This window comes from Labeo rohita, chromosome 23, assembly GCF_022985175.1.
Source record: "Labeo rohita strain BAU-BD-2019 chromosome 23, IGBB_LRoh.1.0, whole genome shotgun sequence".
NCBI lineage: Eukaryota > Metazoa > Chordata > Actinopteri > Cypriniformes > Cyprinidae > Labeo > Labeo rohita.
In genome coordinates this window covers 22514911-22527472 of record NC_066891.1, presented here as the reverse complement: position 1 = coordinate 22527472, position 12562 = coordinate 22514911, and the positions used below count along the sequence as shown (strand labels likewise).

The following is a 12562-nucleotide window of genomic DNA, read 5'->3' as shown; positions in this document are numbered from 1 at the left end:
TAACTCAAACTCACTGTTAACTTAAGCTTCTGTTTTACCACTGAAAATGTTTTTTTACTAATGGTCACTCTTTATTCTTTATTCTCTTATTCCAGGTCACGTCAACGCATCCTTTTGTCCCCATGGTTATGGTTGTCGCAGTGTTGTTATGTCAGAGAACCAGATTATCCTGGATGTGACGGACCATGAGGTCATCCTAACCCTGCGTGTTCAAGACACAAAGACACTGTGGCTGGTGAGTGTCATTATTATGTTTTACTAAAGGTAATATGATTTGATAATAACAATGACGTACTTTTTCTCTTGTGTGTTTTAGGACTATGTGCTGGTGGTGCCAGAGAGCTCTTACAGCTCCAGCTTTTTGTCTGAGGAGCCACTGGACAAATCCTACGACTTCATCAGCAACTGTGGACAAAACAGCTTTTACATCAAGTATGATACTTATACATGTGTAAAAATGTAGGAGAGCACGATATAAAAATTTTGGGGTGATATTTACAGTCATGTTATGGCCTAAAATAGGCCATAAATAAATAAATACATTGCAGATATTAAAATCCAATACAATTGTGTCTAAATAAATATCAAAATAAAACACTAAAACATATGCACACCATATTTTAATTTATAAAATAACATTCATTTATTGCCTTGCAAGCATTGACCTTTCTGGAAATCACATTTAGTTATTTTTCAGACATTTTTAAATTATGACATTTGACTATTCCACATTTATGTTTTAAGTACCTATGATCATAAGATATTTAAATATTTATTTTATTTTATTTTCAGTGTTCTAACTACTATTTTACCTATTTTACAATCACATGTAGTTAGTTTTCAGACATTCAGTATTCTACACATATGTAAAGTACCTATGCAAGTACCTATGGTCATAAGACATTTTTATTTTATTTTATTTTAAATGCTGTGTATATGTTTTAGTGTTTTATTTTTCTATTTATTTAGACACAACTATATTGAATTTTAATATATGCAATATATTTATTTTTATGGCCTATTTTAGGCCATAACATAAATATAATTATTACCCAGAATTATTATATTGTGCTTTCTTACAAAAATTATTTTAAAAAATAAAAAAATGGTGTGTAACAAACTTATACGGAAATTAGAAATGTTTGCTTACTAGTTGAGGTTGAAGTACTAAAACTAAAACTGAAATAAAACTAAACTGAAGCTTGATAGAAATATAAAAATAAATAAAAACAAATAAATAAAAATAACAAAATTATTAAAATGATTAAAATTTAAACTAAATTTAAAATGAAAACATAATTATCATAATATAAATATAAAAAATAAAAGATAATTTAAAATATTAATAAATACTATAATTGTATATAAATAATACAAAAACAATAGTAATAATACTAAAAAGCATTGCTACAATTTATTTTTACTTCAAAACATAATGTACAGTATGGAAAAAAATGTTTTGTATAGTATGATATTTAATTTGAGATTTGCTAAAGAGTGTTATTAAAGTTGTTAAAGTGTTATTAAAATATTAGTGCTTTTAAAGTATTTCTTTGAGTGTTTTTAATTAAATTAATGAATTAATAAAAACCTTAAATGTAAAAATGGAAATTACACACAATTAAATATGATTTTAATAAATTAAAGAAATCTCCAACTCGGCCGATACTATGATGCGGATATATTGTTCATAAATGTATCCTGATATAACATTACTAAAGTGCCGTCCATTTTAATATTCCCTCTCTCCTTTCAGCCCGTCCACAGCGCCTCCATTCTGTCGCAACTCAGCCGTGTCTCTGTCTGCGTTCTTCAATAATGGCGCTGTGCCCTGCGGCTGTCATGAGGTGGGTGCAGAGAGCGATACCTGCGAGACCTTCGGTGGACAGTGCAAGTGCAAACCCAATGTGATTGGCCGAGACTGTTCCCAGTGTGCCACGGGATACTACGGCTTTCCTAACTGTAGACGTGGGTATCACCAACCAAATGTTGGAGCAGTAGATTAATAGATGGCTGGATGACTGATATTGTTTCCTTTTCTCTCCAGCATGCAATTGTGGTACTCGTCTGTGTGAGCCTGTGACGGGTGAGTGCATCTGTCCTCCACGGACTCTGCAGCCCGACTGTGTCACCTGTGAACCCCAGACATTTGGCTGCCATCCTCTGGTGGGGTGTGAGATGTGCAACTGCTCCAGACCTGGAGTGGCTTCACTGGACATCGGCTGTGACACAAACAACGGCCAGTGCAGGTATAGTACAGCAGGACACACAAATACATATCTGTAAATAATGAATGAATCTAGGCAATCGCTGCCATTTTCAAAGCAAAATGCAAAACTGTGACATTTCATTCACTGATGCTTTTCAATCAGCAGCGCTAAACCCAGCAGCGCATATACTTACTTGCCAGGAACACACCAAAATAAAAGCTTGCTGAATTTAAGTTTGAAAATAATGAAAAAAAGTAAATATAAGCATTTTAAGTTTACATTACATTTTAATGTAATTTAATTTAAATATTAAAATAAAAATAAATAGGAAAAAAAAAATCAATTAGATATTGCTTGAAGAACATGAACCTTTTCGGCCCATCAAGGACCATTTTAGAACCATAAGGTTTTTTTAAAAAAACTCAAATAAAGAAATATTAAAATTAAAATTCATTATAAATAATTAATTATATTTTGTATGAACAACATGAAGTCTTTTTGGTCCATCAATTAATAGGAAAAAAAAATTATATTTTGTATGCCCTTTTAGCCCATCAAAGATCATTTTAGGACCATCAGGACCTTTTTTATAGTATATGTGTCCTTATACCTCACTCCTGTAAAAGTTGTTCTGACGTATATCTTTCTTCCCAACTTTACTGTTTACTTTATTATTAATACCTATTAATAGCTATTATTTGATCAGTGTTATTCCACTATTTTTCTATACTATTATAGTGCTGATTAATATAAATACAATGCATTGTACATGAGTCTCTTTCCAAATAATAAATAAAAATAGTATATTTGAATTAGTTATATTAGCTATATTTCTTTTTAGGTTTAATCTGTATTTATTTGTTTGTTTTAGTTTTAGTAATTCTTCAACTTCAGCATTACCTTATTTATTTCATTTAGTTTTCAAGGCAACTTTTCTAGATCTAGTTATTGATGTAATATTTATATATTTTGCATTTTAATTCATTTTAGTTCATTTTAATTTAATTTAATTTAATTTAATTTTAACACTGTTCTCTTTCCATTAATATCTGTAGCTTTCTTTGTCAAGTTGTACAGGGAGGATCCTTATTCAAGATCAAGATTTTTGTACTTGTCACATCTTTTCATTTACAGGGCGTACATAATTATTAGGCACATTGATATTCTGGTCATTCCAAGCTCATTTTTACCAATTCCAATCCACATCAATCTTAATAACTACTATCATATCCATTTTATGTTTAATAATTCGTAAGTGATATATAATTGTCCATGAATACTGGAAGTGCATAATTATCAGGCACGTTTTCTTATACAACTAAAACAAGAAGAAAAGACACGTTAACTGCAATTAGGAATGAAGGGGAGACACTACAGGCAAAAACTCTATCTTCTACAAAAACATTTGACTCTAATATGTCAAGAAATTAAAACAAGAATTTTGAAACTGACTTCATCCAGTGTTTAGATTTTTGTACTAGAATGTATGCAAATCAAGCACATATTTCATTAAATAATGCCTCATTTGCATATTTAAACCTAACATTTTATAAAACTTGTAATATAAAAAATGTTTGCAATTATCAATGTAATCAACTGGGTAAGTAACCTGCAGTGTCTCGCCTTAAGACCAGAATATAAACTTGACTAATAATTATGCATGAACTGTATAGCCAGCATGGCAAACCATTTTAACCATATAAACTAGTGAACAAGTAAAATTAAAATAAGGTAAAAATGTACTTCTTTATATATATATATATATGTGTATGTATATATATATATATAACAGTAATGGTCCAATGGAAAATAAAAGCATTTGTTATTTTGTTCTTTTGATTTTTGGGATGAAATACGCCATGGACAAGTTCTTGAGATTTGTGAGACTAAACGTGTCTGGTGTTTGAAGTCAGGTAGTTTGGATTGGAATGGAGTTAATGGAGTGTTTACAACTGACCTTTTACGCCTGAGCCAAAAAAATGTTTCTGTGAAGTGCTGCCTGAAGGGCTGATATTGTTAACCGCTGTCTCTGGTTATAACAATACTGTCTATATAAGGATTAAGTTCAGGAATTCCAGAGGTTTATTTTTAGGAGATTTTATTTCAGTCTATTGGCCACACCGTCCCCTCATTAGGCAGTGTTTAAAATCCACATGGAGGCGGATTTGAGCTGCTGTGACTATGAGCTGCACAATCTCTCCAGCATCTCTGCACTTACAGAGGATGTCATAAATTATAACTGTTCATGCATCATCCATTGAGGTTATGTTCATTAACTATAACTAAATATAAATGGAAAAGAAGTATGGCAGTTTGCTTAGATATAGTTGGAAAGAACACTTTAGGGCAAAGCCAAGAGCTTGTTTTTGGACTGGGTTTGCCCATATTTTGGGTCACAGGACATTGTCACATTTCTTAACCACTTTCCCTCTTTCACATGAGAGCCTGTTGGTTTTGTCCAGACATGATAGGAGCATGTTAGCATAGAAGCTACTGCAGGCATCCCATCATCCTAGAGCATCAGCTGACTCTGAAAACACATACATACTTCATGTTATTTGCATTATACTGAAGCACATTACTCCCTCCTCAGTTGCAGGAACAATATTGTTGGCCGTCAGTGTGACAAGTGTGCCCCGGGTTTCTATGGGTACCCCAACTGCAGACCATGTGACTGTAGCGAGGCAGGAACTGAGAGAGATATCTGTGACTCCATCACCGGACGCTGTTTATGCAAGGTGCCCCTCTCATATTATATGTGAATATTATAGTAAACTTATAATGTGTAGTAACATTTAGGAATGTCCCTCATCATCTGTGTTATATCAGTGATGTGTTTTATCCCTTCAGGAAAATGTGGAAGGCTCTCGCTGTGACCAGTGCAAACTGGGAACGTTCCATTTGGACCCCACCAATGCTAAAGGCTGCACCAAGTGCTTCTGCTTTGGAGCCACTGACCGCTGCCGCAGCTCTGACAAACGGAGGAGTGAGGTGCTCACTTTTTAACAGTTTTTCCTGTGGCATTGAATGGCCAGTCAAAATACAGCATCGTAGTAATCATATTTTGTTGTTTTAAAGGGGTCATCGGATGCAAACTTCACATTTACATGTTGTTTGAACATAAATATGTGTTGGCAGTGTATGTACAAATCTACCCTATAATGATAAAAATCCACGCAGTGGTTTTTAATTAATCTGTAAAAATAATATCCCCTTTCTCAAATCGAGCCGTTCCCAGATGCCTGTCGGTGTGACGTCACACCAACAGAGGCCGCTCCCACCATAGTTGATTGACATGAGCTCTTACCTCAGACCAGCTGTCACAGTCCAGTAACTTTCCTTGTTTCGATGCTGGAGCAGGGATGTAAGTTAGACAAGAATATCTCAGATTGAGCAATTGAGGTGTTGTGTTGCTGGATCTAATAATGAACACAGTGGTCGTCATTTACTCCAGACATCTGAGCCACTGAAGATGCAGTGGATTACATTTGTTTGTGAATGGAATGCGCCTCCCAATCTACATATATCCGTCTATGTTGGCGTGAATCATTCGTGATCCAGCTTCACTTACAGCAGAAGTGTGTATAAGCCTTTTTTATGAATCTTTGCGATCGCCTTTCCTTATAACGTGGCAGTTAGGAAGTTTAGCAGCTAAATGCGGCTAAAGTAAACAAGATCATCATTCCACAGAGAGAAGGGAGGGGCGGGGTGAGCCGAGCTCATTTGCATTTAAAGGAACAACCCCTTAGAATGAGGTGATTTTTGCTGAGCTCATTTTGACAAGGTAAAAAGGGTGTTGTTTTACAAAACCATTATTTCGATGACGTCAGATGGTTGCACTTGTTGAGCTACTGATGCTGCCTGTTGCTGTTTTTACTGCAACACAACTCAGAAAATTAAATACTGATATGATGACCACAGCTATTGAATGAGCTTACAGGTAGTAATGGATATGAGCATAGGCTTAAATCGAATGCCGCACCATCGATTTTCCCCACAAGGAGTCTTAATGCCCCTGGATATCGAGTGAAATCCACGCTAAGAAACTCCTTCAGTGGCTGCAGTGTCATGACAAGCGCCGGCATTTTTACATCCTTCCAGGATGGCATCTAGCGTTTCTTGTCTCTGCTGATTGTAAGCTCTTTTAGTAGCTGAGGTCTGCTAAAAGCCTCAAAGGCATCAGGGCTGAAGTGGCGAGAACAAAGACGCAGGTCTTTAGGAAGTTTTATTTGTCTACAGGCATCCCATTCTTTTCTCCTCTTCTCATCGCTAAGAAAACAGTGAAGACTTGCATCACTTTTCTTGTTGCCCTTCGACTGAAAATTGCAACCAAAAGCAGCACATTGCGGCATCATGTCAGCATTTTATTTTATTTTATTATATATCTGAGTTGTGTTGTGGTAAAAAAAAGCAAAGTGTGGTGCCAGTAATACTAGATGACTATATGCATTTAACCTGTCTTTGCTTTGATTTTCCCACCCCTATAGATCATGGACATGGCTGGCTGGGTGCTACTGAGAAGTGACAGACAGGAAGTGCCTGTGTCTACATATCTGGATCAAGATCTGGTGGAGGCTGATCTGAGTGACGTACCTGATGTCTCACAGGACCTCCACTGGCATGCTCCTGACGCTTACCTCGGCGATAAAGTGAGTCCCCAACAGTCTGTGTTGTGCTGCATTTCTGTGCTCTAATCTTCGAGACTTTATATCCTATATGAGTTATTATGACGATATGGCAGCTGCTGTGACATATGCTTCCACCTAGCTTATGGTTTAGCCGGAGGTCAGACAGTAAGGGGCCAGACAGACAGCTGATCCGATCAGCTCACATTAATGCCGCAGGAAACATGAGGGTCAGATAAACAATCTGAAAACTTAAGCACACCTTGTTTAGGCTGTTGCTAAATGTTGTTGATAAGTGTCAGATTAAACCCAGGCTTAGTACTGTCTTTTGTTGCTTGAGAAATCTTGTCCTAAGCTGATATCTGTGTGTACGTGTAGGTGTCGTCCTACGGAGGTTATCTGCGCTACGGCTTGCATACCCAGACAATGAGAGGTGATGCTTTTCTGATTGTTGAGACCACACGTCCTGATATTATACTTAAGGTACTGGAACAAAGAGTCTTCTTCTGTCAAGTTTACCAAGAGTTTATACTTGAGGCCTAACTGAAAACTCTTTGTGTACAGGGGAATCAGATGACTCTGGTGTACATGGAAAGAGAGTATTCTTCTGCTGAAGACCCACATGAGGGAATCGTCCACCTGGTGGAGGTGAAAAACTTAGTATCAGAATCTAAGAAATAGTCTTTACCAAATACATCCAAAAATGTACAGTTGTTGCAATTCAAGTTTCTCTTTCTCATTGCAGGAGAGTTTCAGGCACGCTCAGACAGGGAACTCTGTGTCCCGTGAGGAGCTGATGATGGTGTTGGTGGCACTGGAGTCACTGCAGATCAGAGCACTGCACTCTCAGTCTGCCCAGTCTGTGTCCCTACGCGCTGCTGTGCTGGAGGGGGCCGACAACCTGCCCTCTGGTAGCCATGCAAACAATGTTGAAATTTGTCTCTGCCCTGGAAACTATCTAGGAGACTCCTGTCAGGTAGTGTGCTTTAACGATTTTATCACTTCTGCACTGTCATTGAATAGCTCTTTGTCTTTAGAGGTTCTGTGTGAACAAGACCATTCGAAATGTCAGTAAATCAAAAAAGTAGTTTGCTTAATAATGCTGGAATAAAGTAATGTTCCTGGAAAGGTTCTGTATTGATGCTGTATTATCGGAATTTGAACATTACTGGTTTAAACACTTAAAAACTTAATGGTCACACTTTATTTTAAGGTCCAGTTCTCACTATTAACTAACTATTAACTTTAACTTTTGCCTCAGTAAACTCCTAATTACTGTTTATGAGGGCTGGGCGATTTTTTTTTTATTTTTTTTATTTTATCAATTAATTTAAATTTAATGTTTTGCCACAATTTTATTTTTTTAGAAATCAAGGAATCGCTATTTTGAATAGAAATATTATCAAATGTTAGAATTAGACAGTTTAACAATATGCCAATGCGAACAGTAAAGAGAAAAGAATGATCCAACCGCATATTGGCATACGTGATTAACTGCTCACATGTGACGCTCATATCGCTAGGCGCCATTTACATAGAATACAGTTTTGTGTTGACTAAGATGCGACATGGGCAGTGGAATAGGAAAAACATGCAAGAAGATGGGAGTGAACTTCTTTTAACTTGAGCACTGTGTTTTTAGAACGCCATTACAGACATGAGACATTGCGAGAGATGCGAGTGCAACAGTCAAACATGTCCATGTTTACATAAAAAAAACACAATAGAAAAGCAGTGCAGTCGAATAAAAACACTGTGAAGAACTAATATCGTATCTCTGATATTTCATGTTTGCATCATGATGACAGGCTGAAAGTCTTCACTGTTCATTGTTTTTACAGAACATTTATAGTTAATGATAGTCTACTGGTGCTTTACCTTCAGTCATTTTTTAAGCATTTTCCTCATATTATTTCTGAAAGCATAATATGTAGACAAGACAAGTTTGTTCAAGATATAGATGTAATTCATGCATCTTTTCTGCAAAGATATTTAACAAGTGATTTGTTTAACATTTACATCATGTTGATGTGTGGTGCACTTGGAATAGAATTTTCTTTAACTATAGGGTTATTAAAGAAAAAGTTACTTGAATCCTGTTGTAGTTACATTTTCAAGTTAACTAGTTAAAAAGCATAAAAAATCGAGAATCTGTCAAATGTTCTGAAAAAAATCGAGCTTTTAATTTTTTGCCATATCACCCAGTTCTACTGCTTATTAATAGTTAGTATGGTAGTGGTTAACTTTAGGTACTGGATAGGATTAAGTCATGCAAAATATGTTCTTTATGAGTACTAATAAACAGGCAATAAGCTAGTAATATGCAAACAAATAATAGTGAAAATTGGTATCTATACTAAAGTGTTACCCAGTTATTATTGTTTTGTTTGTTTTTTTTTTTCGTTTTCAACATAGAATCAGTCAAATCAGTCAAACCTTAAAAAATGTTTATTTTGCATTTTTGGGGGGATTTTCTTTTAATGTGGTATTATTTTTACATTATTTATTTGACAAATTTTCAAATAAATAATGTAAAAATAATACCACATTAAAGGTTTTAACAATTTAAATTGTTTTTAACACCTTTTTTTTAATTCTTTTTGTCTTTTACTTGTATTTTTTATACAATTAAAATATAGGCCTTTTATTGGTTTGTTATTATTTCCTATTTTATGTACATATAAAAGAAAACATAAAAGTAAATAAACATCAGTGAAATCTGACATAACTAGACACTACATACTAGCTAGCTACATTTAACACGCTTATGTTACATTTTTATGTTAAATAACAATTTATCTAACATCTCTCTCCAAAGAAGTGCTTTTATTGTTTTAAAAAGTACCGTTTATATTGGAATATGTGTGGCAAATAGTGCCATAAATTAAATTTTGGAAGTGGCGTTTTACATACCATACATAGATAAATTGCTATTGACATTTTTTTATTTATAACATTTTATTACCTATCCAATCTGAAGTTTTTATTATTATTATTATTATTATTATTGAAAGTTAAAATTAAATTATTGTTATAGTTGTTGAAAATGGGTTCTGATATTGTTAACATGTTCATTGCTTCATCTCCTTCCTTTAGAAATGTGCTCCAGGCTACTACAGAGACACTAAAGGCCTGTTCCTTGGGAAGTGTGTCCCCTGTAACTGTAACGGTCACTCTGATGAGTGTCTGGATGGCTCTGGCATATGTGTGGTGAGTCCATCTCACTAAGTCATACAGAAATCACATAACAGACTAAAATATATTGCTATCGCACAGTCCACTAGGCATAGTAAAATGTCAAACTTCTTGGAAAACAAAATCGTAAATCTAATTAATGTTTAAGATCCTGGGAAAGACCTATCAAGGTTCCAAGAATGGATGTTGGAGCACGACCCAGAAATTCAGTCAGGGTGTTTGCTAAAAGTTTAACTCTTCATACACAGAACTGCCGCCACAATACCGCTGGAAATCATTGTGAGCAGTGCCAGGGCGGTTTTCATGGTAACAACACTGTTGATGGCCACGCGGTGTCCTGCTCCAGCTGCCCCTGCCCGCTCCAAGTGGCTTCAAACAAGTCAGTTTTTCTCATTTCGTCATCTGTACCGAACATTTCCTGTTCGTCTCCTGTTGATTTGCTTAAAATTTGCCAGTGCATTTTTTCTTCCTGCTTTTTTTTATTGTTTCTGCTTTTACTCCCAGTCAGAGTTGATTTCAGTGCTGGATATCCCAGCATGCCTTATTCTCAAATTAAAGGTTGTCTGTTCGATCTTGTTATCAGTTTTGCCATTCGTTGTGTGGAGAGGCCCAGTCAAATGAAGTGTCTGTGTAGGCCTGGCTATGCTGGATCCAAGTGTGAGAGGTACAGTTATTGTTATTTAATCACAGTTTATTATTGATCAGTAATAAATAGTCTTTTTTAAATGTATTATTATTTGTCATAATATTAAATAAAAACACACTACCAGTCAAAAGGTTTTGAACAGTAAAATTTTTATTCGTTTTTTTTAAAGAAGTCTCTTCTGCTCACCAAGCCTGCATTTATTTGATCCAAAGTACAGCAACTTTTCTATTTTAATGTATTTAAAAAATGTCTTTATCATCACTTTTGATCAATTTAAGGCATTCTTGATAAATAAAAGTATTAATTTCTATACCCCCCCCCCCACCCAAAAAAAACGCTTTTAATTTCAGATGAATGCTGATCTTTGGATCTTTATATTAAAAAAATACTATAAAAATTACCTAACTGCTTTAAATAATGCTAATAATAATAGGATAGATAATAATAACAATATGATCATGTGACACTGAAAGATGCTAAAAATTTAGCTTTGATCACAGGAATAAATTACATTTTAAAATAAAAAAACAATAGAAAATAGAAAACAAATAGAAAACAATTTTAAGTAGTAAAAATATTTCAAAATTTTACTGTTTTTACTCTACTTTGGATCAAATAAATGCACTCTCAAATCTTACCGTTCAAAAACTTGTGACTGGTAGTTTAAAAATACAATAAAACAAAAAACTGGACCAATAAAATTAAATAATAGTTAAATAATAAATTATACATTTATACATGATAAAAAAATATATTATTGTTATTAAATAATTAATTAATTAATTTTTGTCAGTTTGAAAATTATAAATCTCATTGAATTTAATTTTAATTGAATTGAATAGAATTTTTTTTTTTTTTTTTACTCAATACAGGTGTGCACCAGGTTACTATGGAAATCCAATGGTAATTGGCAGCACATGTCAGCCGTGCAACTGCAATGGAAACTCAGACCCCAACATGCTGTTCAGCGACTGCCACCCTTTGACCGGCGAGTGTCAGAGCTGCATGCATAACTCCGCCGGGCCGCACTGTGAAATCTGCGCCCCTGGTTTTTACGGTGATGCCATCACTGCCAAGAACTGCACTCGTAAGACAACCTTTATACAAAATTGGTAAAAATTCTATTTATGCAGTCCTGAGTTCTAATGATTGTATTATTTCCCACCTGTATTACCCAGGATGCAACTGTTCTCCTTGTGGCACTGCACATTGTGACCCTCACACGGGGCAGTGCCACTGTAAGCCTGGTGTGGTGGGAGCCCACTGTGACCGCTGTGAGGTATGTCTACTCCTTTGTTCTGTCTTTATCTAGTGTTTTGTCTCAGCGGTTGATAGTAATAAAGTTTTGTTTGTTTAGAATGGGGCATTTGGCTTTGATTTATGCGCTGGTTGCCGTAAGTGTGATTGCGATGCAGCAGCGGCTTTAGTTCAGCCATGTGATCCTGTAAATGGCACGTGTGCCTGTCAGCCTGGGGTTAATGGACCGAACTGCCGCCAGTGTGCTCCAGGTTACTGGGGCTACAGCCCTAATGGCTGCAAGAGTGAGTCAAACACACACATACACATAGCAAGAGGGAATATAAAACATTATCAGTGGAATTTATTGATGTATGTGTGTGGTCTACAGAGTGTGAGTGTAGAGGAGGCCGCTGTGATCCTCGCACAGGAGAGTGCCACTGTGCTGCAGGTCTGACAGGGAGGCAGTGTGACACGTGTCTTAATAAATACAGTATTCCTGTGCTTCATAGAGCAGATGTGCACTGTCAGCGTGAGTACAGCTTCACTGGACAACACACGTTATTCATTCATTTATTCATTCATTCATTGTTTTAACATAAGAGAATGCTTAAAAACAAAAATAATGTTCATGAACATTATTTTTTTTG

General features: G+C 35.4%; 1 protein-coding gene across 2 annotated transcripts in view; it reads left to right on the top strand.

Annotated features, from left to right (window-relative positions):
* The window catches only part of lama5 (laminin, alpha 5), a 74670-nt gene that overhangs the window by 53074 nt on the left and 9034 nt on the right, over positions 1-12562 (top strand). For both annotated transcript variants that reach the window (XM_051095977.1, XM_051095975.1), the window contains exons 32-48: positions 96-235; positions 317-432; positions 1757-1968; positions 2048-2249; positions 4804-4948; positions 5061-5201; positions 6698-6859; positions 7214-7318; positions 7400-7483; positions 7581-7811; positions 9932-10045; positions 10279-10409; positions 10614-10694; positions 11549-11763; positions 11855-11955; positions 12034-12217; positions 12304-12444. In XM_051095977.1, coding sequence (XP_050951934.1) covers positions 96-235; positions 317-432; positions 1757-1968; positions 2048-2249; positions 4804-4948; positions 5061-5201; positions 6698-6859; positions 7214-7318; positions 7400-7483; positions 7581-7811; positions 9932-10045; positions 10279-10409; positions 10614-10694; positions 11549-11763; positions 11855-11955; positions 12034-12217; positions 12304-12444 — 2505 coding nt within the window. The remainder of the gene's footprint in view (positions 1-95; positions 236-316; positions 433-1756; positions 1969-2047; positions 2250-4803; positions 4949-5060; positions 5202-6697; positions 6860-7213; positions 7319-7399; positions 7484-7580; positions 7812-9931; positions 10046-10278; positions 10410-10613; positions 10695-11548; positions 11764-11854; positions 11956-12033; positions 12218-12303; positions 12445-12562) is intronic.